Source organism: Bos taurus, chromosome 8 (genome assembly GCF_002263795.3).
Source record: "Bos taurus isolate L1 Dominette 01449 registration number 42190680 breed Hereford chromosome 8, ARS-UCD2.0, whole genome shotgun sequence".
In the NCBI taxonomy this organism is placed as follows: Eukaryota; Metazoa; Chordata; class Mammalia; order Artiodactyla; family Bovidae; genus Bos; species Bos taurus.
In genome coordinates, this window is record NC_037335.1 from 86,630,400 (window position 1) to 86,656,221 (window position 25,822).

General features: G+C 39.8%; 2 protein-coding genes across 3 annotated transcripts in view; both read left to right on the top strand.

Moving 5' to 3' along the window:
• The window catches only part of AUH (AU RNA binding methylglutaconyl-CoA hydratase), a 182,716-nt gene that overhangs the window by 126,421 nt on the left and 30,473 nt on the right, over positions 1–25,822 (top strand). The gene's annotated exons all lie outside the window — the stretch shown is intronic.
• LOC614732 (dnaJ homolog subfamily A member 2-like) lies at positions 8,389–11,165 on the top strand. Its single transcript, XM_059889509.1, is given in 2 exon segments — positions 8,389–10,383; positions 10,385–11,165. Coding segments are annotated over 2 exon segments (1,476 nt in total). The 5' UTR covers positions 8,389–9,252; the 3' UTR covers positions 10,730–11,165.

The following is a 25,822-nucleotide window of genomic DNA, read 5'->3' on the forward strand; positions in this document are numbered from 1 at the left end:
CCCAGAGGATGTTCTTGTCACAGAAATGTTACATAAGATGAGGAGGCCCATGGGATAGTACTGAAGCCTAATTTAATACAGAGTTTGGATGAAATACTTTGTACATTTGAGTGTAAAAGAAAACAGTATCCTGTGACTAAACTTTTGATGGTTATGTTGTCCGGAGGAGATTTGACTCCGTGGATTTACAGTCTTCATTTTACCTTCCTGAAGGGCATCCTCAGAGTGCCCTGGAGTTGATGTTTAGTGACCAGAGCTTTCATGGGTAAAGCTTAGAGTTCGTGGGACAGACTAGTCAGTCCACGGATAGGAGTTCTGGGTACGAATGTGGTATTTATGGATGGAAGTACTAGAACCAGCCAAACTGCACTGTTGTCTGTCTTCTAAGAACTAGAATGGAAAAGGTGGTAGTAGCCTTAGGGAAGGAAAGCCTTCACAGAATAGGGGAAAAGGGACTAGAAAGGGGGAGGTGATTTCTTTCATCACTTACCTAACCTGCCTGCCTGGAGTACCTACTACAGCAGAGATGAGGCAACCAAATATTACCCATGTGAGACTCAGGCTCCCCTGAACCACGGAGAGCAGGAAAGGGACAAGGCAGTTGAAGCCAGTAATCAATTCAGTTGAAGACACAGCCCAGGAAGGAGGGTGCATGCTCCTAGCAGTAGCTTCACACCTGCTTGTAGGGCAAGTAGATGAGAACCAAAGGAATGCAAAATGCAGGCAACTGAAAACATACATCTGAAAACCTTGGGTTTTTCTTTTTGGTTATTACAACCATTAAACAAGAACCAGAAGGCACAAGAAGGGAGCAGGTGAACAGTTAAGGGACACACAGGTTTTGTTCTACATTGTGAAGATTTGGAGTTAAAGAGACTGAGTTTAAGTCATTTACTAATTGTGCTGCAGGTTACTAATTTTGGCAGGTTAGGTCTCTGAGCTTTCCTTTCCTTGTGAAATGAAAGTAATGATAAATCTCTATTACAAAGCTGTTGTAAAATTTATTATATTTGTTACCTTCTTAAAAACTGCTTTGAATGCTCCAAAGTGCCATGTAAATGCTAGTTGTTCCATGGAGTTTTACATTGGGATGCTGGGGTACCTTTCTAGCACATGCATTGCTAGCTCTGGGTCTTAGAGATATAGCAGCAGGTTAGGGGGACACTTCTTTTTCTGTTCTCTGAACTGATACTAAAGAGATATGCATCATGGTGCTGGAGAGCTGGTTTTACTCCTAACTAGCTTTGTGCTTCTAAAATTTCCCACTAAAGCAGACCTGAAGGGAACACATGTACTCAGGGCTCCCAAGAAATTTGTGATGTGCTCATAGTTTCTCTAAAATCTCAGTTTATTTTACAGTTTTATGTAAAGTTTGCAATTTAGCCTATAAAGTATTTATATTAAACTAGCCTTAGAAAGCATCACTACGAACAAAGCTAGTGGAGGTGATGGAATTCCAGTTGAGCTATTTCACATCCTGAAAGATGATGCTGTGAAAGTACTGCACTCAATATGCCAGCAAATTTGGAAAACTCAGCAGTGGCCACAGGACTAGAAAAGGTCAGTTTTCATTCCAATCCCAAAGAAAGGCAATGCCAAAGAATGCTCAAACTACCGCACAGTTGCACTCATCTCACACGCTAGTAAAGTAATGCTCAAAATTCTCCAAGCCAGGCTTCAGCAATACGTGAACCGTGAACTTTCAGATGTTCAAGCTGGTTTTTAGAAAAGGCAGAGGAACCAGAGATCAAATTGCCAACCTCTGCTGGACCATGGAAAAAGCAGGAGAGTTCCAGAAAAAAATCTATTTCTGTTTTATTGACTATGCCAAAGCCTTTGACTGTGTGGATCACAATAAACTGTGGGCAATTCTGAAAGAGATGGGAATACCAGACCACCTGACCTGCCTCTTGAGAAACCTCAAGAAATCACAAGAGAAAATTAGAAAATATTCTGAACTTAAAATGAAAACAACATTAAATTTTGTGAGATGTAGCTAAAGCAGTGCTCTTTAGAGAGAAATCAGAGTTTCAAAAGTTGATATTAGAAAGCAAAAGGAAAGATCTAGAATCAGTGAACTGAACCACTTCTTGTAATAAAGATAAAGTTAGTGAAAAAGACTTTGTACAAACAGAAAATTAGAGGAAAAAATCAGTAAAACCAAAAGCCATTAACACTGTCAGCCAATCTGATAATCAAGAAACAAAGAACAAAAAAACAAAGACACAAATTACCAATATCAGGATTAAAAGCTCAGTCATCATTACAAATCCTATAGCTATTAAAAAATTATAAGAGAATATCATAAACAACTTTATACCAGGATATCACCAAAATTAAGGCTATAAGAAGTAGAATCTGAATACCTTGACTTTTTTTTAAAAAAAGAAATTGAGTTTGTAATTAAAATTTTTTTCCAGATGGAAAACTCTGGGCATGATGGCTTCATGATGGTAAAATTTATTGGCCATTTATGGAAGAATTATGACCAGTCCTGTCTAAGTTCTTTCAGAAAACAGAGAAGGAGAGAACAGGTCCCAACTCATTTTATGAGGCCCTCCCTCATTACTTTCCTACCGAACCACACAAAGGAAAAGAAAGAAATTTACAGACCAGTGAAGTGAAGTCACTCAGTCGTGTCCGACTCTTTGCGACCCCATGGACTGTAGCCTACTACGCTCCTCCGTCCATGGGATTTTCCAGGCAAGAGTAGTGGAGTAGGTTGCCATTTGTATCTCTCATGAAAATAGACATAAAAATTCTTTTTTAAATTAATTTTAATTGGAATATAGTTGCTTTACATTGTTGTGTTAATTTCTGCTGTACAGTAGTGAATCAGTTGTACGTATACATATATTCCCCTGTTTTGGATTTCCTTCTCATTTAGGTTGCCACAGAGCATTGAGTCGAGTTCCCTGTGCTATACAGTAGGTTCTCATTAGTTACCTATTTCATACATAGTGTATATGTGTCAATCCCAGTCTGCCAGTGCATCCCACACCACTTTCCCTGCTTGTTGTTCTCTATGTTTGTATCACTGCTTCTGCTTTGCAAATAATTTTATCTGTATCATTTGTCTAGATTGCACATATAAGCATTATACAATATTTGTTTTTCTCTTTCTGACTTACTTCACTCTGTATGACAGTCTCTAGGTCCATCCACATCTCTGTAAACAGCACAGTTTTATCCCTTTTTATGGGTGAGTGATATTCCATTGTATATATGTACTACATCTCCTTTATTCTTCTGTAGATGGGCATTTAGGTTCCTTCCATGTCCTGGCTACTGTAAACTGCAGTGAACATTGGGGTGAATGTATCTTTCTGAATTAAGATTTCTCCAGGTATATGCCCAGGAGTAGAATTGCTGGGTCATATGGTAATTCTATTTTTAGTGGTTTTAAGAATCTCCATACTGTTCTCCATAGTGGCTTTACCAATTTACATTCCCACCAACAGTGTAGGAGAGTTCCCTTTTCTGCCCACCCGCTCCAGCAGTTACTGGTTGTAGATTTTTTGATGATGGTCACTCTGACCAGTGTGAGGTGATACCTCATTGTAGTTTTGATTTGCATTTCTCTAATAATTAGTGATGTTGAGCATCTTTTCATGTGTTTGTTGGCCATCTGTATGTCTTCTTTGGAGAAAAGTCTATTTAAATCTTCTGTCCATATTTTCTATTGTGTTGTGTGGTTTATTTTTTTGTTTGTTTTTATTGAGCCGCATAAGCTGTTTGTATATTTTGGAGATTAATACTTTGTCAGTTACTTCATTTGCAAATATTTTCTCCTGTTCCATGAGTCGTCTTTTTGTTTTGTTTATGACTTCCTTTGCTGTACAAAAGCTTTTAAGTTTCATTAAGTCCCAATTGTTTATTTTTGTTTTTATTTTCATTACTCTAGGAGGTGAGTCACAAAAGATCTTGTTATGTTATCTTGTTATGTATGTTTATATCTTTAATCCATTTTGAGCTTATTTTTGTGTATGGTATTAGGAAGTGTTCTTATCTCATTGATTTACATGTTACTGTTCAGTTTTCTGAGCACCACTTATTGAAGAGGCTGCCTTTTTTTCTCTCTGTTGTATTTTCTTTCCTCCTCTGTCATAGGGTAGGTGATCACAGATGCGTGGGTTTACCTCTGGGCTTTCTATTCTGTTCCATTGATCTATATTTCTGTTTTCATGCCAGTACCATACTGTCTTTATTACTGTAGGTTTGTAGTATAGTCTCAAGTCAGGGAACCTGATTGCTTCAGCTGTTTTTCTTTCTCAAGATCGCTCTGGCTGTTTGGGGTCTTTTGTGTTTTCATACAAATTGTAAAAAAAAAAAATTGTTCTAATTTTGTTACAAATTCCATTGGTAATTTGATAGGGAATTGCATTGAGTCTGTAGACTGCTTTGAGTAGTATCGTCATTTTCACAATACTGATTCTTCTAGTCCAAGAACATGGTATATCTCTCTACCTGTTTGTGTTGTTTTTGATTTCTTTCATCAGTGTCTTACAGTTTTCTAAGTACAAGTCTTTTGCCTCCTTAGGTAGGTTTGTTCCTAGGTACATATTTTATTATTTTTGTTGTAATGGTGAATCGGATTATTTCCTTAGTTTCTGTTTCTGATTTGTCATTGTTAGTGTATAGGATGCAAGAGTTTTCTGTAACTTAATTTTATATCCTGAAGCCTTACCAAATTCATTGATTAGCTCTCGTAGTTCTTTTGGCATCTCTAAGATTTTCTATGTGTAGTATCACAGGTACAAAAATTCTTAACAAAATTTTAGCAAATTTAGAAAAACAATATATATATAAAAAGGTAAGTTGGATATAGGAGGTAAACTACCTGTTACACAAGCTCCTGATGGATGTTTCATTCAGGAATCTTACTCTGAGTGCTGGGAAGAGGGACTTCTGCTTCTCTGAGTCAGGAGTCTATGGTTGTATTTCTTCTGTTCTTTGCTTTTCTGGTCTGAAATGCCAAGAGGCTGGGGAACTAGTGGGGGAGGAGGGGTTCCTGACTCTGACTTGAGCAACTCTGATGTAATAAATGTAATAAATTAAGAAGAGGTAGAAAAATACACAGAAGAACTGTACAAAAAAGATCATCATGACCCAGATAATCACGATGGTGTGATCACTCACCTAGAGCCAGGCATCCTGGAATGTAAAGTCAAGTGGGCCTTAGACAGCATCACTACGAACAAAGATAGTGGAGGTGATGGAATTCCAGTTGAGCTATTTCAAATCCTGAAAGATGATGCTGTGAAAGTGCTGCACTCAATATGCCAGCAAATTTGGAAAACTCAGCAGTGGCCACAGGACTGGAAAAGGTCAGTTTTCATTCCAATCCCAAAGAAAGGCAATACCAAAGAATGCTCAAACTACCGCACAATTACACTCATCTCACACGCTAGTAAAGTGATGCTCAAAATTCTCCAAGCCAGGCTTCAACAATACGTGAACCGTGAACTTCCAGATGTTCAAGCTGGCTTTAGAAAAGGCAGAGGAACCAGAGATCAAATTGCCAACATCCGCTGGATCATCGAAAAAGTAAGAGAGTTTCAGAAAAAACATCTATTTCTGCTTTATTGACTGTGCCAAAGCCTTTGACTGTGAGGATCACAATAAACTGTGGAAAATTCTGAAAGAGATGGGCTTACCAGACCACCTGACCTGCCTCTTGAGAAACTTGTATGTAGGTCAGGAAGCGACAGTTAGAACTGGCCATGGAACAACAGACTGGTTCCAAATAGGAAAAGGAGTACGTCAAGTCTGTATATTGTCACCCTGCTTATTTAACTTATATGCAGAGTACATCATGAGAAACGCTGGACTGGAAGAAGCACAAGCTGGAATCAAGATTGCTGGGAGAAATATCAATAACCTCAGATATGCAGATGACACCACCCTTATGGCAGAAAGTAAAGACGAACTAAAGAGCCTCTTGATGAAAGTGAAAGAGGAGAGTGAAAAAGTTGGCTTAAAGCTCAACATTCAGAAAACGAAGATCATGGCATTTGGTCCCATCACTTCATGGCAAATAGGTGGGGAAACAGTGGCTGACTTTATTTTTTTGGGCTCCAAAATCACTGCAGATGGTGACTGCAGCCATGAAATTAAGAGACTCTTACTCCTTGGAAGGAAAGTTATGACCAACCTAGATAGCATATTAAAAAGCAGAGATATTACTTTGCCAACAAAGGTCCATCTAGTCAAGGCTATGGTTTTTCCAGTGGTCATGTATGGATGTGAGAATTGGACTGTGAAGAAAGCAGGGTGCCAAAGAATTGATGCTTTTGAACTGTGGTGTTGGAGAAGACTCTGGAGAGTCCCTTGGACTGCAAGGAGATCCAACCAGTTCATCCTAAAGGCGATCAGTCCTGGGTGTTCATTGGAAGGACTGCTGTTGAAGCTGGAACTCCAATACTTTGGCCACCTGATGCAAAGAGCTGACTCATTGGAAAGACCCTAATGCTGGGAAAGATTGAGGGCAGGTGGAGAAGGGGACGACAGAGGATGAGATAGTCGGATGGCATCACCAACTCGATGGACATGGGTTTGGGTGGACTCCGGGATTTGGTGATGGACAGGGAGGCCTGGCGTGCTGAGGTTCATGGGGTTGCAAAGAGTGGGACACGACTGAGCGACTGAACTGAACTGAACTGATGTAATAATTCCTAAAGGAGCTTGAATACTGCCATCACTTATGCACCCCAATTAAATTGCATAACATTTTACTGAATTAAGAGACAGACTGTTCTACATGAGTTAGTCAGTAGTCAACAAACATTAAAGTTTTTTCATTTAAAAAGATAATGTAACTAAGGATTTAATCTGTTTTATAGAAGAATATAATTCATATTAACAGAATAAAAGAAATTCTCTGGTCATCTCAATGTTTGCAGAAAAAGTATTTGATAGATTTCAGTATTGATTAATGATTTAGAAAGTCTTAGCAAATTAGAATAATCGGGTGCTTCCTCAGTCTGGCAAAAGGCCTTTGTAAAATGCTTATAGGTTTTCAGTGATGAAAACTTGAACCCCTTCCCACAAATAATGGAAACAAGGCAAGAATGTCCACTCTGGCCACTTCTCTTCAACATTCTACTTGTAGGTTCTAGCCAGTACAGTAAGGCAAGAAGAAGAAATGATTTTGAAGAACTCTGTATTCACAAGTGCCATATGATCATGGTCAGAGAGAATCCTAAGAAGTTTACCAAAAACATTATTAGAATTAGTGATTGAATTCATCAGAGTCTCTGAATACAAGGTCAATGTATAAACATCAATTGTACTATAATGCTACAATGAACAATTGAAAAGTGAAATTTAAAAAACGCTCCCATTTATAGTAGCATCAAAGAACATGAAATATTTAGGAATACATTTAACAAAATACGTGTAAAATCTGTACATTAGAAACTATGAAACATGGTAAGAGAGAAATGAAAGAAGACTGAAGTAAATGAAAAGACGTAAGACATTCATGTGTCAGAAAATGTAATATTGTTATTGTATCACTTCTCCCCAAATTGATATATAGATTATAGATCTTAGCTATAATCCTAGTAGCTTTATTTTTTTATATATATAATGGCAGGGTGATTTAAAAATATTTATGGAGAGGCAAAGAGCAAAGTTGACTGAATCATACTTCCTGATTTCAAGACATACTATAAAAAAATCAAGACAGCATGATACTTGTGGGAGAACAGACATGCAGAATAGAAAATTCCATAAATAGACTTCAACATACATGGTTAGGGAACAGAAGTGGGGAGGGGCAGCAGTAAGAGTCCCATTTGTCATCTCATTATAAGAAGTATAGAATTTCAGAATAATCTTGGTCAGTTTTATTAGCAAATGTTATTTTAGGACAGATTTTATGAAGTGTTATTTTATGCCACTAAATAAACCATAAGCTTAATTTTGCAATCTGGGTAGATGTGTATTTGTTTTACAGTTTAAGCTTCACTAACTAATTTAATAGACTAGCCAAAAGCAATTTCAAATACTTCCATATATTACCAATGATCAGTCCTTATTGTTTCTAAAATAAGATGAAAGTGAAGCAAAATGTTTGTATGACATTACTTAAATGTAATTATATTTAGTTTCTATAAAATAGCAGATTAAATGCCAGAACTTGTCCTCATTTATTTTTTAAATAGAGCTGCGTAAGTTACAGTGCTTTAATTCATGAGCAGTTAGATTGTTTTTGGAAATTTTTAAAAAGCCATTTTCTAAGCTAATTCACATTATGCTTTTAATTTTAAATAATAAAGGTTATTTCTAAATGATAGCTTCACTGTGTACCAAGTTAGCATTTGATAGTTTAAAATAAGAAATTAAACTTTGACTCTTTTAAGGGAGTATTTTAAATAGCTTTTAGTGTTTAAACGTGTACATATACATGCTTAGGCACATTTAATCATTAAAATTGCTTGTCAGGATAGTCAAGGAAATGTCCTCTGTAACAGTTTTCCTCAGATCTATTTCAGACTTATGCATGTGTTACTATATTTATCTTTATCTAATCAGCCCTTGCTGTTAGGTTTTGTTATTTTATTACAAGCAGCTGTGCAAAGCTTTTTCTTTTAAGAATTACATTCTTTTGTAGAGCTGCCATCATTCACACATTACACATTTGGGCAGCAAATTAAAGGCAAGTAAACTGCAGAACTAGATGAAATACGTAATGTCAATATAATTCATACCTTTGTGGAAAAGCTGCTCTTTTGGGACAATTAAATTGAAGATACTAAGATTTTCAGAAGTCATACAAAAGATATACTCATGATTTTATCACTCTTAGGTGTTTTCAACCATGAAGCTTACACTGCTTTAACTGTATTTACTATTCTGAGAGTTAATAGCATGCCAACATTTAATTAGTTTGCTCTGATACTGAGAAGTGTATACATATTAGTGTATACATTTAGTGAATTTAAAAGACTGTCAGAAGTCTAAATTCCAAACCTGTGATCCAAATAGGGACTTTTGGAATATAAAATCTCACTGCAACTTTTGTGTGACAGTTTGAAACATTTCAGTTTGCAGACTATGAACATCAGATTTAGTTGACCTTTGAGTTTATACTAGATTCCAGGTTCGTTTGTGGCATCCACAAGTGGGATAGGCATTATCCCGTTGTCTCATATTGCACCATCAAGCTTAACAGGTAAATTATTCCTGTATCATAGATAAGAAAACTGAATCTTAGGACCTTCTTCAGGGTTACATAACTAATTAAGGATGTTACATCTAGTAGATGTATTGATGACCTCACTCCACCATTTAGGATTGTTGTTAGTTAAGAGAAGTGGGCGCAGCGACGTCACGGAGCGCCGTGCGTCAGGTCAAAGTTTAGCCCCACCTCTGCTTCCTCACTGTCTCCGCCTGCGCTGCCGCCACCTCTGCCGCTGCTTAGGGCCCGGTTCCGCTCCTCCTCCTCCTCCGCCTTCTTTCCTGAGCGCTGCCCGGCCGGCCGCCATGGCGAACGTGGCCGACACGAAACTGTACGACATCCTGGGCGTCCCGCCTGGAGCCAACGAGAACGAGCTGAAGAAGGCATACAGAAAGTTAGCCAAAGAATACCATCCTGATAAGAATCCAAATGCTGGTGACAAATTCAAAGAAATAAGCTTTGCATATGAAGTACTATCAAATCCTGAGAAGCGCGAACTATATGACAGATATGGAGAACAAGGTCTTCGGGAGGGTAGCGGTGGAGGTGGTGGCATGGATGATATTTTCTCTCACATCTTTGGTGGAGGATTATTTAACTTTATGGGTAATCAGAGCAGAAGTCGAAATGGCAGAAGAAGAGGAGAAGACATGATGCATCCACTCAAAGTATCTTTAGAAGACCTGTATAATGGCAAGACAACCAAACTACAGCTTAGCAAGAATGTACTCTGTAGTGCATGCAGTGGCCAAGGTGGGAAGTCTGGAGCTGTTCAGAAGTGTAGTGCTTGTCGGGGTCGAGGTGTCCGCATCATGATCAGACAGCTGGCTCCAGGGATGGTGCAGCAGATGCAGTCTGTGTGTTCTGACTGTAATGGAGAAGGAGAGGTAATTAATGAAAAGGACCGCTGTAAAAAATGTGAAGGGAAGAAAGTGATTAAAGAAGTCAAGATTCTTGAAGTCCAGGTAGACAAAGGCATGAAACATGGGCAGAGAATTACGTTTACTGGGGAAGCAGACCAGGCCCCAGGAGTGGAACCAGGAGACATTGTTCTTTTGCTACAAGAAAAAGAGCATGAGGTGTTCCAGAGAGATGGGAATGATTTGCACATGACATATAAGATAGGACTTGTTGAAGCTCTTTGTGGGTTTCAGTTCACATTTAAGCACCTTGATGGACGTCAGATTGTGGTGAAATACCCCCCCTGGCAAAGTAATTGAACCAGGATGTGTTCGTGTAGTTCGAGGTGAAGGAATGCCACAATATCGTAATCCCTTTGAAAAAGGTGATCTTTACATAAAGTTTGATGTGCAGTTTCCTGAAAACAACTGGATCAACCCAGATAAACTTTCTGAATTAAAAGATCTTCTGCCATCTAGACCAGAAGTTCCAAATATTATTGGAGACACTGAGGAGGTAGAGCTTCAAGAATTTGATAGCACACGGGGCTCAGGAGGCAGCCAGAGGCGTGAAGCCTATAATGATAGCTCTGATGAAGAAAGCAGTAGCCATCATGGACCAGGAGTGCAATGCGCCCATCAGTAAACTCTGCAGACAACTTGCACAGGGGGATTTTCTCTCCACATTGGCCTGGTTTGTTTTCCGCAATCCAGCTGGAGGGTCTGGTCAACCCAGATGAACTGATGGACATCTGTTGGTCTATGTGTAACTTTTAAAATTGATATAGTATCTACAGAGTGTATAATTTAAACTAACCACAAAGCTTTACATCTTCATTTCGACTGTTCTATAGCAGAATAAAGCACTTGAAAGGAAACAAGACTCCCTTTCACACATGGGTTATAAGTTTCAGTCCTGATATTTGTGCTTGATTTTTATCAGTTTTGTGTAGATTTTATGTTTCATATTTTAAATTCAATTCCCACATTGTAAAGTTTGTGTACAGTTTGTCCTGAAGCTTTGTGTTTGGCTGCACCTGCATAAGCTGCTACAAATAGAATAAAGAATCTCATAGCCTGTGTCTGTCATTTAGATGCATGGGAAAATGGGCTTTGCACACAATGGGTTTGGAGCTGACTGGGAACAATGGAAAAAATATCATTAGCTGAGCTGTGTTTGTAAAGTTTTGGGTGGGGTCCGGGTGTTTCTTTTTCTTTATTTCTTTCTCCCCCACCCCCACCTGTTTTTTTTTTGGTTTTTTTTTTTTTTTTTACCATCTTGTGAAAGGTTTCTGGAACTGAATAATAAAAAGCAGTTGGTGTAAATTAAAAAAAAAAGAGAAGTGCTCCATGTTCAGGAAATAATCTTTGCAGTGTAAACATACTGCATTGTTTACTGATATAGACAGGTCTTTACTTTTGTATTAACTGAAGAGATTATTGAACAACTTGCTATTTTAGATTAGCCATCTTTTAATTCATTTTTGTTTCTGCTGCCACTCTGTTGATTCAGATTTCCATGACCTGCCACCTGAGCTAATGCAGTATTTTGTAATTAGTCTCTTTTGGTATGTTTATGTCCATACAATGTTTAACAGGTTAATTTGATTCCAAAACTTTCAGTACCTACCTCATATTGCTTAATCAAAGGAAGCATGAACTCATCCTGGCGTGGAACTTGAATTTTGCTTCTCAGTTTTGCCCTTCCCATTTCATCTCTGTGACCCATGTAAACCTCACCTGTTGTTGAATGGACTTTGAGTTGAGCTACAGGTGGATGACCTCCCTCTTTGCTTGCCATCTCAGCACTGCCCTTCCTCTTGAAAGATTTTCCCTGTTGCCTGACCTAGCACTTGGTTTATACCTCTTAGTTTTAAAACCTAATAGTTTTATCCCCAAAGTTTTATTCTGATTGGCTGGTCAGAAGGAGGTTCTGAATGTTAAATCACATGCAGCCTGCATGGGGATAAGGAAAATCACTTTAGTAAGCAGCTTCCAAAGCTGCCTGTTGCCTCAGTCTTCCTTGGCTCTCCAGCACCAAGATTTAGGATCACAGAAGTTACAAAGCTTGACAAGAATCTGGTTCAACTGAAGCAGAGAAAGGCCTGTTCTGGGTGAGGAGTCATACAGGGCCACCTCCATCCCATTAATAATCTCTCAGATTTCTCTTGCATTTTGGATCATACCCCCATAATTTATTTTCTGCTTTGACAGGTGTTCTGTGGAATGTCTTTATAAACTTAACAATACGGAGGAAGGTATTATTTACAGACTTAGGTTTTAGGAGATGTAAGTCATGATTTATGTATAAGTATAAATATCTGACATCAGATTATCTGATAAATCCAGAGAGTTGCAGTTTTTTTTACTTCACATTATGCCTTGTGGAGAGGCCTGACATGTGCATTCTATGGAACATGAGAATGGTGCCTGCCAATTCATTTTTCCAGATTTGTCTTGGAGAAGAAATCACTTGCATATAGTCTGAGGTTGAAATGTTCTTTCAGTACAGGCTTGCTTTTCATTCTGTATTTTTGAAGGTCTGTTGTAATCTTTGTAAACTTCATAATTTCAAACAATGAAAAGGAGTTTATATGCTGAATTATTTTCTAAAGAGTAATATTCCCTAGTGTACTTTTAAAAGTTATAAATCATACAGTAGATTTAAAGGGAAAGATTTTTTTTAAAGCCACTAGTAATAACAAATTGTATAGAAACAAAGTTTGTTCTTATTAAATATTCATCTACACCATATGTGATTAGAGTTTCGTCCTGTAGTACGAATGTAAAAATTGTTTTGCTACCTCCATATTAAGGTGCATTTTACTGGCTTAAGGTGCATTTCTTTGCCTTTAAGGTTCTATGATACCTTTGTTCCAGTTTAGTCAAAACATGTATTACATCCACAGCCACTGGTATCTTACTCTTAGTAGTGTTGGCTTCAGGTGTTCTTTTGCTTTTTATTTCCAGTATGTGACCTCCTCAGTAACCCAGGTGTCCCCTATCTTTTGTACTCTCCTACAGTCAGAGCTGGAATTCAATGAGGACTGCTGCCCAGTCTTTGTGAGCCTCATAGAGACAGAAGAGATAGGAAAGTAGTGACACACGCCCCTGTCCCAGAGACACACTGCTCTGCTCAAGCCAGGGTTAAAGCACTGCTCTCAAAGAGTTGGCGTGGGAGTTGAATCAATTTATAAAGTACTTAGAAAGGACCTGGCACATAATAAGCACTAGATAAATGCTTGCTGTTTTGTGCTTTTTCCCCCCAAGGCATTATTATTGCCATGTATGTAGCTGTTCCTTGATCATATGTAAAAGTTTTTTTAAATGACCCCCCCCTCCCGCCCCCACCAAGTAGAGAAAGAAGAAAAAAAAAAAGATTAGTAGACTGATTGATCTCATCAGCAGTGTTTGTGGCTCAGCTAGACTCAGAGAACTGTGTAAGAGTGGAGAGGACTTTGAAAGAACTGGAATAGTGACAATGTGTATAACCCCTTACCAATCACAGTCACATAATCTTGGCACTTAGTGGGGCAGTATGAATTAATTCTTTGCTCGAGCAGTATAAGAATTTATCAAAAGATTTGCTAAATGGAATGTACATGGGCTGTAGGAATATCGGGGACTAAAGTAGGTGGTTGAGGACGAGCAGGAGCACAGGGAAAGCTGACTCTCTCCCTGGCCTGCAGCCGACATTTGGCTCCCTTTTCATTTTTCTTTTACAGGCTGATTTATATCAATGGAAACCACAGCTTCTGACTTTTATAGTGAATACACGATCAGCCAGTGACAGACTTGTATTTTCCATTCTCTAGTGACTCCTCTCAGAACCCAGCTTCTTTGTAAGTAGTAAAGATCCAACATGAGTAAACCTATGAGTATTTAATTACACTCCAAAGAGCATGACACCTTGGCAGCATCTGCATTATAGAAGAACCTATGAGAGGAGAACGTTCTGTACTGGAGATGGAATTAGGAGAGAAGAGCTCGTTTTCGTGTCTCAGCTGAGTCCAGCACTTAGACATATGTTGGTGCACTGCAAACGTTCTGAGACCCTTTCTGTTGCTGTGGGGCCTCGGAACACCCCCGCTACTACACGTAGTGGTACGAGCCAGGAGCTGATGTTTGATTCTGCAAATACTTACAGCAGCAAGCTCATTCGTCTTCCTCCCCTAATAGATGAGGAAACTAGAATTCACTAAAGTAAAATGTCATCCCTCTGGGGATTCTGAAACCCCCGGTACCCAAACCCCGGGACAGTGCCCTTTCTCTTAGGTCAGAGCAGACATGTTGATGGACTCACTCACTTCTCCAGCTACTGAAAAAAAATCAGTTTGTTTTCTAGTGATTTCTTCTTTCTGTTAGACACAGCATGCTTTTTACCCAGAGGGACACATTGATGTATACTGTTAGGAGTCCTCCAGGACTGAAATCTGTATCCCTTTTTGAGTTGTCAGAAGCCAAGAGCTCTTGGGTTGCACGTCAGCACATCTCAGTCCACAGTCAGTCCACATTCTGATAGGCTTGTCTTAGGAGCAACTGTTACTGCACTTTTGAGAAGAAAATCGGTGATTCATTTGATATTGGAAACTTGAAACTTTATCCTATTTAATGAGATTTAAGTTACAGAAACTGTTTTCTAGAGAGAAAAAAGTATAATATGCAGCTTTTTTTTTTGTAGATTTTTAGTTAGTGATTTAGAATCACATACTCTGTAAGCATGAGTCAGGCATCCGGCAACTCCGGGGGGAAAGAGGCGACGGGAGATGGGGGGCAGGGTTTGTCTGGGGACACAACTGCCATCTGTGTGTGGAAAGTTCTCCTGTTGTTTTTGATCCTTACAGCAGATCTTTAAAGTTTAAAGATAAACTTTAAAACTTACGTTTGCTAGGGGATACAGTAGTCTTTATGTTTCTTTGTGGAATGGGTTAATATGATTGTGATATTGAAATAGTTTTACAGAGAAGTGAGGAAACCAGCACACCAAGACAGCCTGGGACAGACCCGTCCTGAGGAGGGTGGGGGCGCAATGAGGAGGCTGGCTTCTGAAGGCTGCCCTGTACCACTACGTGGTGGGGTGGCCATGCACTGCCAACCTGCTCAGGGACACAGTGGTTTTATTCCCTCATTTTTTAAAAGAAGATGTTAGTGGAGACTACAACTTCCAAGGAACCCTGGATTTTCTTAAATTTAAATAACTTTCTTACTTAAAATTAAGAAAAGCAGTGGTTGATAAGCATATTTTAAACATGGTCATTAAGTATATTTTATCTGTCACATTCATAATCATGAGCAAAGATATATGATATTTGAGCATTAAGTATATATTACATTGCTGATTTTATGTTACTGCTATGGGAAAAAAAAATCTACTGAGCAAACAACTTTTGTGTAATGCACTGAAAGAACAGCCGCAGGGGTGAGGCAACAGGAAAAGGGGGATTGGCATGATGGTTTGTGAGATGTCGTTTCCTTAGTTGTGTCACAGAGCCACTGTGGCTTTAGTTTTCCCAGAGCCCCTAGAGCTCTTGCAGAACTCTAGGACTGTGTTCAGAAGCATTGCATTCTTTACTTGTTTCTGTTTTTCTCTCTTTCGTCATTTACATGGAGCTCTCCACTACAGACAAAGAGCTTTGTTACATTATTGACCGTGAGCAAAACAAAACCTGCCATGCTAGCCTACTAATTATGGCATGTGTGTACAAGTGTATAGCTAATGTGATATACACTTAATGTGAAGCAGTGAAAACAATAGCTAGTATTGTGTAAGTGTGAAGCAGTAAGAATGTAAGGCTTAGTAGGCAACTCTTAAAATTCTGTGTCTTAACCCGTAGTCATGACAGTGTGTTGGGCTGTGTGTCCACTACCTCTGCAGCCATTCCCAGGTCCCACAGGTGTCCTTTGTATTACAGCTTTTCACTAGGGTGTCCTTTGTCAAAACTCCAACATTGTTAAGAATTTACGCTTCTAGTTTTTCTTTCTTCTATTACTATAGAAGTATATCACTATACTTCACATTTTTAGAGAAGAGGTATATATTTTATTTTAAGGCATTCTCAGTAGATCCCTTACAGACAAAAATAATAAACAATATCAACTTAAACCTTTAAAAATAAAGCTTGGTATAAAAGTAGTTCATGGGGGAAATAATGGTTTTTCAACTATTGGTTGTTCGTATTGGGGCTTCCCTGGGAGCTCAGTTGGTAAAGAATCTGCCCGCAATGCAGGAGACCCCGGTTCAATTCCTGGGTTGGGAAGATCCACTGGAAAAGGGATAGGCTACCCACTCCAGTCTCTGCTTTTTAATATGCTGTCTAGGTTGGTCATAACTTTCCTTCCAAGGAGTCAGATCAGATCAGTCACTCAGTCGTGTCTGACTCTTTGCGACCCCATGAATCGCAGCACGCCAGGCCTCCCTGTCCATCACCAATTCCTGGAGTTCACTGAGACTCACGTCCATCGAGTCAGTGATGCAATCCAGCCATCTCATCCTCTGTCGTCCTCTCCTCCTCCTGCCCTCAATCCATCCCAGCATCAGAGTCTTTTTCAATGAGTCAACTCTTCACATGAGGTGGCCAAAGTACTGGAGTTTCAGCTTTAGCATCATTCCTTCTAAAGAAATCCCAGGACTGATCTCCTTCAGAATGGAGTGGTTGGATCTCCTTGCAGTCCAAGGGACTCTCAAGAGTCTTCTCCAACACCACAGTTCAAAAGCATCAATTCTTTGGCGCTCAGCCTTCTTCACAGTCCAACTCTCACATCCATACATGACCACAGGAAAAACTATAGCCTTGACTAGATGGACCTTTGTTGGCAAAGTAATGTCTCTGCTTTTTATATGCTATCTAGGTTGGTCATAACTTTCCTTCCAAGGAGTAAGAGTCTCTTAATTTCATGGCTGCAATCACCATTTGTAGTGATTTTGGAGCCCAGAAAAATAAAGTCAGCCACTGTTTCCACTGTTTCCCCTGTTTCCCCATCTATTTCCCATGAAGTGATGGGACTGGATGCCCTGATCTTCATTTTCTGAATGTTGAGCTTTAAGCCAACTTTTTCACTCTCCTCTTTCACTTTCATCAAGAGGCTTTTGAGTTCCTTTTCACTTTCTGCCATAAGGGTGGTGTCATCTGCATATCTGAGGTTATTGATATTTCTCCCAGCAATCTTGATTCCAGTTTGTGCTTCTTCCAGCCCTGCGTTTCTCATGATGTACTCTGCATATAAGTTAAATAAGCAGGGTGACAGTATACAGCCTTGACGAACTCCTTTTCCTATTTGGAACCAGTCTGTTGTTCCATGTCCAGTTCTAACTGTTGCTTCCTGACCTGCATGCAGATTTCTCAAGAGGCAGATCAGGTGGTCTGGTATTCCCATCTCTTTTAGAATTTTCCACAGTTTATTGTGATCCACACAGTCAAAGGCTTTGGCATAGTCAATAAAGCAGAAATAGATGTTTTTCTGGAACTCTCTTGCTTTTTCCATGATCCAACGGATGTTGGCAGTTTGATCTCTGGTTCCTCTGCCTTTTCTAAAACCAGCTTGAACATCAGGAAGTTCATGGTTCACATATTGCTGAAGCCTGGCTTGGAGAATTTTGAGCATTACTTTACCAGCGTGTGAGATGAGTGCAATTGTGCGGTAGTTTGAGCATTCTTTGGCATTGCCTTTCTTTGGAATTGGAATGAAAACGGACCTTTTCCAGTCCTGTGGCCACTGCTGAGTTTTCCAAATTTGCTGGCATATTGAGTGCAGCACTTTCACAGCATCATCTTCCAGGATTTGGAATAGCTCAACTGGAATTCCATCACCTCCACTAGCTTTGTTCCTAGTGATGCTGTCTAAGGCCCACTTGACTCCACATTCCAGGAAGTCTGGCTCTAGGTGAGTGATCACACCATCGTGATTATCTGGGTTGTGAAGATCTTTTTTGTACAGAATGTGGTCCACTGGAGAAGGGAATGGCAAACCACTTCAGTATTCTTGCCTTGAGAACCCCATGAACAGTATGAAAAGGCAAAATGATAGGATACTGAAAGAGGAACTCCCCAGGTTAGTAGGTGCCCAATATGCTACTGGAGATCAGTGGAGAAATAACTCCAGAAAGAATGAAGGGATGGAGCCAAAGCAAAAAGAATACCCAGCTGTGGATGTGACTGGTGATAGAAGCAAGGTCCGATGCTGTAAAGAGCAATATTGCGTAGGAACCTGGAATGTCAGGTCCATGAATCAAGGCAAATTGGAAGTGGTCAAACAAGAGATGGCAAGAGTGAATGTCGACATTCTAGGAATCAGCGACCTGAAATGGACTGGAATGGGTGAATTTAACTCAGATGACGATTATATCTACTACTGCAGGCAGGAAACCCTCAGAAGAAATGGTGTGGCCATCATGATCAACAAAAGAGTCCAAAATGCAGTACTTGGATGCAATCTCAAAAACGACAGAATGATCTCTGCTCGTTTCCAAGGCAAACCATTCAACATCACAGTAATCCAAGTCTGTGCCCCAACCAGTAACGCTGAAGAAGCTGAACGGTTCTGTGAAGACCTACAAGACCTTTTAGAACTAACACTAAAAAAGATGTCCTTTTCATTATAGGGGACTGGAATGCAAAAGTAGGAAGTCAAGAAACACCTGGAGTAACAGGTAAATTTGGCCTTGGAATACGGAATGAAGCCGGGCAAAGACTAATAGAGTTTTGCCAAGAAAATGCACTGGTCATAACAAACACCCTCTTCCAACAACACAAGAGAAGACTCTACACATGGACATCACCAGATGTTCAACACTGGAATCAGGTTGATTATATTCTTTGCAGCCAAAGATGGAGAAGGTCTATACAGTCAGCAAAAACAAGACCAGGAGCTAACTGTGGCTCAGACCATGAACTCCTTATTGCCAAATTCAGACTTAAATTGAAGAAAGTAGGGAAAACCACTAATCCATTCTGGTATGACCTAAATCAAATCCCTTATGATTATACCGTGGAAGTGAGAAATAGATTTAAGGGCCTAGATCTGATAGAGTGCCTGATGAACTATGGAATGAGGTTTGTGACATTGTACAGGAGACAGGGATCAAGACCACCCCCATGGAAAAGAAATGCAAAAAAGCAAAATGGCTGTCTGGGGAGGCCTTACAAATAGCTGTGAAAAGAAGAGAAGCGAAAAGCAAAGGAGAAAAGGAAAGATACAAATATCTGAATGCAGAGTTCCAAAGAATAGCAAGAAGAGATAAGAAAGCCTTCTTCAGCGATCAATGCAAAGAAATAGAGGAAAACAACAGAATGGGAAAGACTAGGGATCTCTTCAAGAAAATCAGAGATACCAAAGGAACATTTCATGCAAAGATGGGCTCAATAAGGACAGAAATGGTATGGACCTAACAGAAGCAGAAGATACTAAGAAGAGATGGCAAGAATACACAGAACTGTACAAAAAAAAAAAAAGATCTTCCAAGGAGTAAGCGTCTTTTAATATCATGGCTGCAATCACCATCTGCAATGATTTTGGAGCCCAGAAAAATAAGGTCTGACATTGTTTCCACTGTTTCCCCATCTATTCCCATGAAGTGATGGGACCGGATGCCATGATCGGAATGTTGAGCTTTAGGCCAACTTTTGCACTTTCCTCTTTCACTTTCATCAGGAAGCTTTTTAGTTCCTCTTCACTTCCTGCCATAAGGGTGGTGTCATCTGCATATCTGAAGTTATTGATATTTCTCCCAGCAGTCTTGATTCCAGCTTGTGCTTCTTCCAGCCCAGCATTTCTCATGATGTACTCTGCATATAAGTTAAATAAGCAGGGTGACAATATAAAGTCTTGACGTACTCCTTTTCCTATTTGGAACCAGTCTGTTGTTCCATGTCCAGTTCTAACTATTGATTCCTGACCTGCATATAGGTTTCTCAAGAGGCAGGTCAGGTAGTCTGGTATTCCCATCTCTTTCAGAATTTTCCACAGTTTATTGTGATCCACACAGTCAAAGACTTTGGCATAGTTATGGATGTGAGTGGTGGACTGTGAAGAAAGCTGAGTGCCGAAGAATTGATGCTTTTGAACTGTGGTGTTGGAGAAGACTCTTGAGAGTCCCTTGGACTGCAAGGAGATCCAACCACTCCATCCTAAAGGAGATGAGTCCTGGGTGTTCATTGGAAGGACTGATGCTGAAGCTGAAACTCCAGTACTTTGGCCACCTCATGCAAAGAGTTGACTCACTGGAAAAGACTCTGATGCTGGGAGGGGTTGGGGGCAGGAGGAGAAGGGGACGACAGAGGATAAGATGGCTGGGTGGCATCACCGACTCGATGGATATGAGTTTGGGTAAACTCTGAGAGTTAGTGATGGACAGGGATGCCTGGTGTGCTGCGATTCATGGGGTTGCAAAGAGTCGGACATGACTGAGCAACTGAGCTGAACTGAACTGAACCCACTCCAGTATTCTTGGGCTTCCCTGGTGGCTCAGCTGGTAAAGAACCCTCCTGCAATGTGGGAGACCTGGGTTCAATCTCTGAGTTGGGAAGATCCCCTGGAGAAGGGAAAGGCTACCCACTCCAGTATTCAGGCCTGAAGAATTCCATGGACCGTATATTCCGAGGGGTCGCAAAGAGTCGGACACGACTGAGCAGCTTTCATGCAAACAATCAGTGTCAATCCATACTTCTTGACATATATAAAAATGAACTCAAAATGGATCATAGGCCAAAATATGAAAACTGAAAATATAAAACTTAAGCAGCAAAGTTAGGAAAACAAGCTTTGTACTCTTAGGCTAGAAATTTAAGATTTCTTAAGTAAGATACCAAAGGCACAATCCACCTGAGAAAAAAAAGGAAATACTAGACTTGATCAAAATGAAGAGTATCAGTTGTCAAAAGACACTGTTGATAGTTTAAGTCCCATACTGGGAGAAAATACGTGTAGATCTTATGTCTCATAAAGGACCTGTATCTCAAATATGTAAAGAACTCTGAAAACTCAAGAGTGAGAAAACAAAACACTCTAATTAAAACAGTCAAGTTATTTGAGAAAGCTCTTCACCACAGATATGTGAATGACAAATAAACACATAAAAGGGTGTTCAAAGTCATAAGGAAAGTGCAAATTAAACCACAATGGGACACCGTTAATGCCTAGTAGAACAGCTAAAATTAAAAAAATCTGACTATACCAAGTGTTGACAAGGTTGTAGAATATCTGGGACTTTGATACACCACACATAGGAATGTAAAATGGTACAACTGATTTAGAAAACGGGCATTTTCTTAAAAAACGAAGTTTGCACACACATACACACACATATATATATAAAGCAGTTATTATTAAAAACAGATGTCTTCCTGTCCACCCCCATTGTGTGCTACTGTAATCCATTCAGACTGTGTGTTATGATAAACATTTGGCTCGTTTTTGTTCTTTTGTAATTACCTATAATGTCACAGTGAAAAACCGCATGTGTATGTCATACATGCCATTTCACATTTTTACTAGACTGTCTTTGAGTAAAATCCTGGAAATGAGGTAGTAGCTGGGGCTAGGGGAAGCTACTCATAGGTGGCAAACTTTCCTGTCACGGGGGTGTAACAGTTTGCAGGCCAGCAGCCTCCCTAACAGAATTGTCGATCTTTGGGGTATTTGCCAAGCAAGCAGATGAGGAAGGGTATTTTGAAGCTATACAACTTGCATTTCTCTTTATAAGCAGAGTTCGTAGTTTTCACATGTTTTAAGGGCCTGTGAGGAGGAAGAACACTTTTCCTCTACCCTCTAGGTTCTCTGGTTGGGGTGCTAGGAATTAACAAAAGACAGATTAGTCAGAGAGGAACAGTTTGTTAACATGCGCAGCACACATACATGTAGGAGAAACTCAGCTGTGAGTAACTCAGAGAGGCAGCTTGCATTTGAGAACGTGTACTGTCTTAGGCTAAAAAAAGGAAAAGGGGCTGGGGGTTCCTGGTGGGGAGTAGGGTGGGTTATGGAACATGACTAGGAAATACATGGTAAACAGAGGATGTTTAGTAAGATTTATAACATTTTTTTTAAGTAATTAATTTTTGGCTGTACTGGGTTTTCACTGATGCACCTGGACTTTCTTTAGTTGCCGTGATGGGGGCTACTCTGTAGTTGCGGTATGCAAGCTTCTCGTTGCAGTGGCTTCTCTCGTGCAGCACAGGCTCTGGAGCTCCTGGGCTTTAGTAGTTGCGTAGCATGGGCTACAGAGCACACGCTCAGTAGTTGTGGTGCATGGGCTTAGTTGCCCCCTGGCACTTGCCCAGACCACAGATGAAACCCACGTCCCCTGCATTGGCAGGCGGATTCTTAACCACTAGGCCCCAAGGAAGTCCCATAATGCAGGAAGTCTGTGCGTTCTCCACCTATAGAAAAGAAAAGAAAGAAAGTGAAGTTGCTCAGCCGTATCTGACTCTTTGCGACCCCATGGACTGTAGCCTACTAGGCTCCTCTGTCCATGGAATTTTCCAGGCAAGAGTACTGGAGTGGGTTGCCACCTTATAAGAGTTGTTAAAAGTTGTCTTCCTTTTCCTGGTACTGGAGTGGGAGACATCTTTACAAATGGAAATTTCCTTTATAAATATATGTTTCCTTTTAAAATAAAAACTTTACTTTTAGGTCTTTTCTTATGTCTGCTGTTCCTCAGTTACCTTCAGCTCAAAGTAATCCTTATTTTAAAGAGATATTTTATTGGAGCATATTCTAGCCTCCTTCAGGTCAATTGAATTTTTAATTGTCTAACTCTTGCCTTTTTCTCTTATTAAATTATCAGTCTCAATTTTTAGTATTGTTACATATTAAGAATTAATTCTTTAGCTGTGATATTTTTCCAACTGCAAAATTTTTTCCTATTTTATATATCTTTTAATTTTCCTTAGAATTTTTCTCTCTTTTTTTATGTAGTTCTTTTCTTAATGCCTTAATGTTTTTTATTACCTATAGATTTTAAGATATAGCCCCCAAATTATTAATAATTCACTCTAGTGTTTTTTTTTTTTTTTAAAGCCCTTAGAGAAGCCCTGCATTTTTTACTTTTAGATCTCAATCTGTTTGGAATTTAATCTGACACATATTGAGAGAAATAAATACAACTTTCTGTTTTTTCTCATGTTTTTGCCTTCGTTTTTGAAGAGTAAGTTCATGGGGTATAGGCTTCTAGGTTGGCATTTGTTTTCCTTCAGCCCTGTGAAGATATCCCACTCTCTTTTGGCTTTTGTCATACCAAAGAACTTGGCTCTAGTCTAGCTTTTGTTCCTTTGAACATAATCTGTCTCTTTTTTTTTTTTGCCTAGTTGTTTTAACAGTTTTTTTTTTTTCTTGTCTGGCTTCCTGGAACTCCATTTTATTCATTTAGGTAGATTTTTCTTTTATTTGTCTTGCTCCTAATTCACTGGCACTCTTAATATATGAATTCATATCCTTCAGTGTTTTGGAAATACCCAGCCATATCTCTTGAAATATTGTCTCTGCCTGTTCCTTCTTTCCTTTCTTCTTATACTCTGATCAAATTTATGTTAGACCTAATCACTGTTTTTTCCTTCTCTTTGTGTTGTATTTTGGATAATTCTTCAGATCCATTTTCCAGTTTATTTATACTTTGGTTTTGCTATGTTCAGTCAGTTTGCTGCCAAATGTATGTCAAGTTTTTCATTTTGGTTACTAAGTTTTCCCTTTCTAGAAATGCTGTTTGGTTCATTTTTAAATCTGCGATGTCACTTTTTCTAGTTTTCTGTTCCCTGAGAATATATTCAAGTTTGTCATTTGTTTACATATGGTAAATGTAGTTGCTTTAAAATATGTATCTGGTCATTCCGTTTCTGAAGTGTGCATGGGTCTTTTTACTCCCTTGGTCTTTGTTGACTCTTGTTCTTATCTTTGTGTGTGTGTGTGTCTGAATATTTTTGGCTGCTTGCTGGCCATTCCCCATGAAAAATTACTCATAGACCCTCTAGTGGGGGTTGACTGTGTGTCTCTCACCCCCTCCCCCCACCCCAGAGATTTGCATCTGTTCTGCCATTTGTCCCTGAGCAGTGACAGTTGGATCCCTTAGATCACATTCAGGGGCCACAAGTATCCAGGTTCTGTGATACAGAACTCCACGGTGGCAGGGAGCTTCTCTCTCTTTTCCCCCTCCCTCTCTCGTTCTATTCAGCGCGAAAGCAGCCTTTTATGCTTATGAGGATGGAGATCTGGTTTACCTTCCCCTTAAGAGACCCCTCTGAAGTCCCACCTGTGTAGTGGGTGGGTCTCCTCTGGCCTCCTTGTTCATGCTCTGAGCCCTGACTTCTCTTCTGTACCCCTGTGGCCCTAGAACCTTGAACAAGAGCCTGAACTACAGGGGTGCCTGTGTTCTACTCACTTCTGTGATTTTGATTCCCGTTGTTCATCTCTGAAATGGCCTGGAAGGTCATTGCTGTTCTTTTGGATGTCTAGTGCTATCTATCTTTTTTTTTTTAACTTGAAACCTAACTTTCTGCATGTTTGTTTACAGAGGGAACAATAGTCTGATCCAAATAGCCTAGTTCTTAGAGCTGTAGTCAACCTGTTATATATTTTTAAATTTTTTAAATTAAATTTATAAATTTTAGAAGCATGTTACCATGCTTTCTTATGCATGTCAGTTGTTCAGAAGTTTTATATGGTTTTTGTAACTATCTTGTTTATTATGCTTACCTGTCATTTAGTATGTATATATCTTTATGTTTTTAATGTTGAAATGTAGATACTTTGGAGATTATTTTTGTTTGATATCTGATCTTTGTTACTTTGTATGCAAAAAACACAGTTAAGATTTACTCTGTGACCTAGCATATAGCTTGTTTTCGTACATGTTGCTTGTATGTTGGAAAGTAATAAACAGGGTGCAGAGTTCTTTAGGTGAAACTTGTTACTTGTATTTTATCCAATCATGTATATTGGGGAGCTGAGGAGACTTTTTCTATAAAGGACCAGACAGTAAAGTCATCAGGCCTTGAGGCCTTTCGGTCTCTGTCCTGGCTGCTCATGGTGGCTGGGTCCCAGTAAGACTCAGTGTTCAGAGCAGACAGCAGTGCAGATCAGGCCTCTGTCTGTGTCTAACCAGTGTTTCGTCTTCTTCATCTATTGTGTTCTGATAGGATGGATCAAAACTTCCCTTGCTTACTGTGGATTTACTCTATTCTCAGTCCATGTTTCAGAGAAATTAAATACAGTTGTGCCTCTCTTTATGTCTAGTGATTGTTCCCCCAAGAGATTTTGTCTGTGTGCCAGCTGTCTTTTGCCACAATAATGCCGTGTAACAATCGGAAAGTAAGTGGCTCGAAACAATAACCATTTATTTAGGTCCTGTGCCCATGTGTGAGTGATTTAGGCTAGGTGCCTTGGGCAGGTCTGCTCCTGCAGGGGCCTCCCACATGCCTGGTAGCTGGCCCACTTGGTCCAGGAGAGACCCCCTGGGTTAACTAGGGTGACTAAGTCTTTCCCCTCCATCCTTCATCTTCTGTCCTCCACAGGCTGACTGGTTCCAGCATGTTCTGAGTGTAGGTGGAGACCTGCAGGTGCTGGTGAATGAAGCCCTTGCTTTCTGCACCACTGGCCAGTGTAGGTCACGGGACTGCCCCTGGCTGGGGTGGGTGGCCAACGGGGTAGGTGGGGAAGGTGTGGCACTTGAATTCAGAACCTCAAGACAGCAGCCAAAGTTATTTTACTTTACTTCTTTTTCTTGGACACCCCTTGTCAAACATTTCTTTTACAT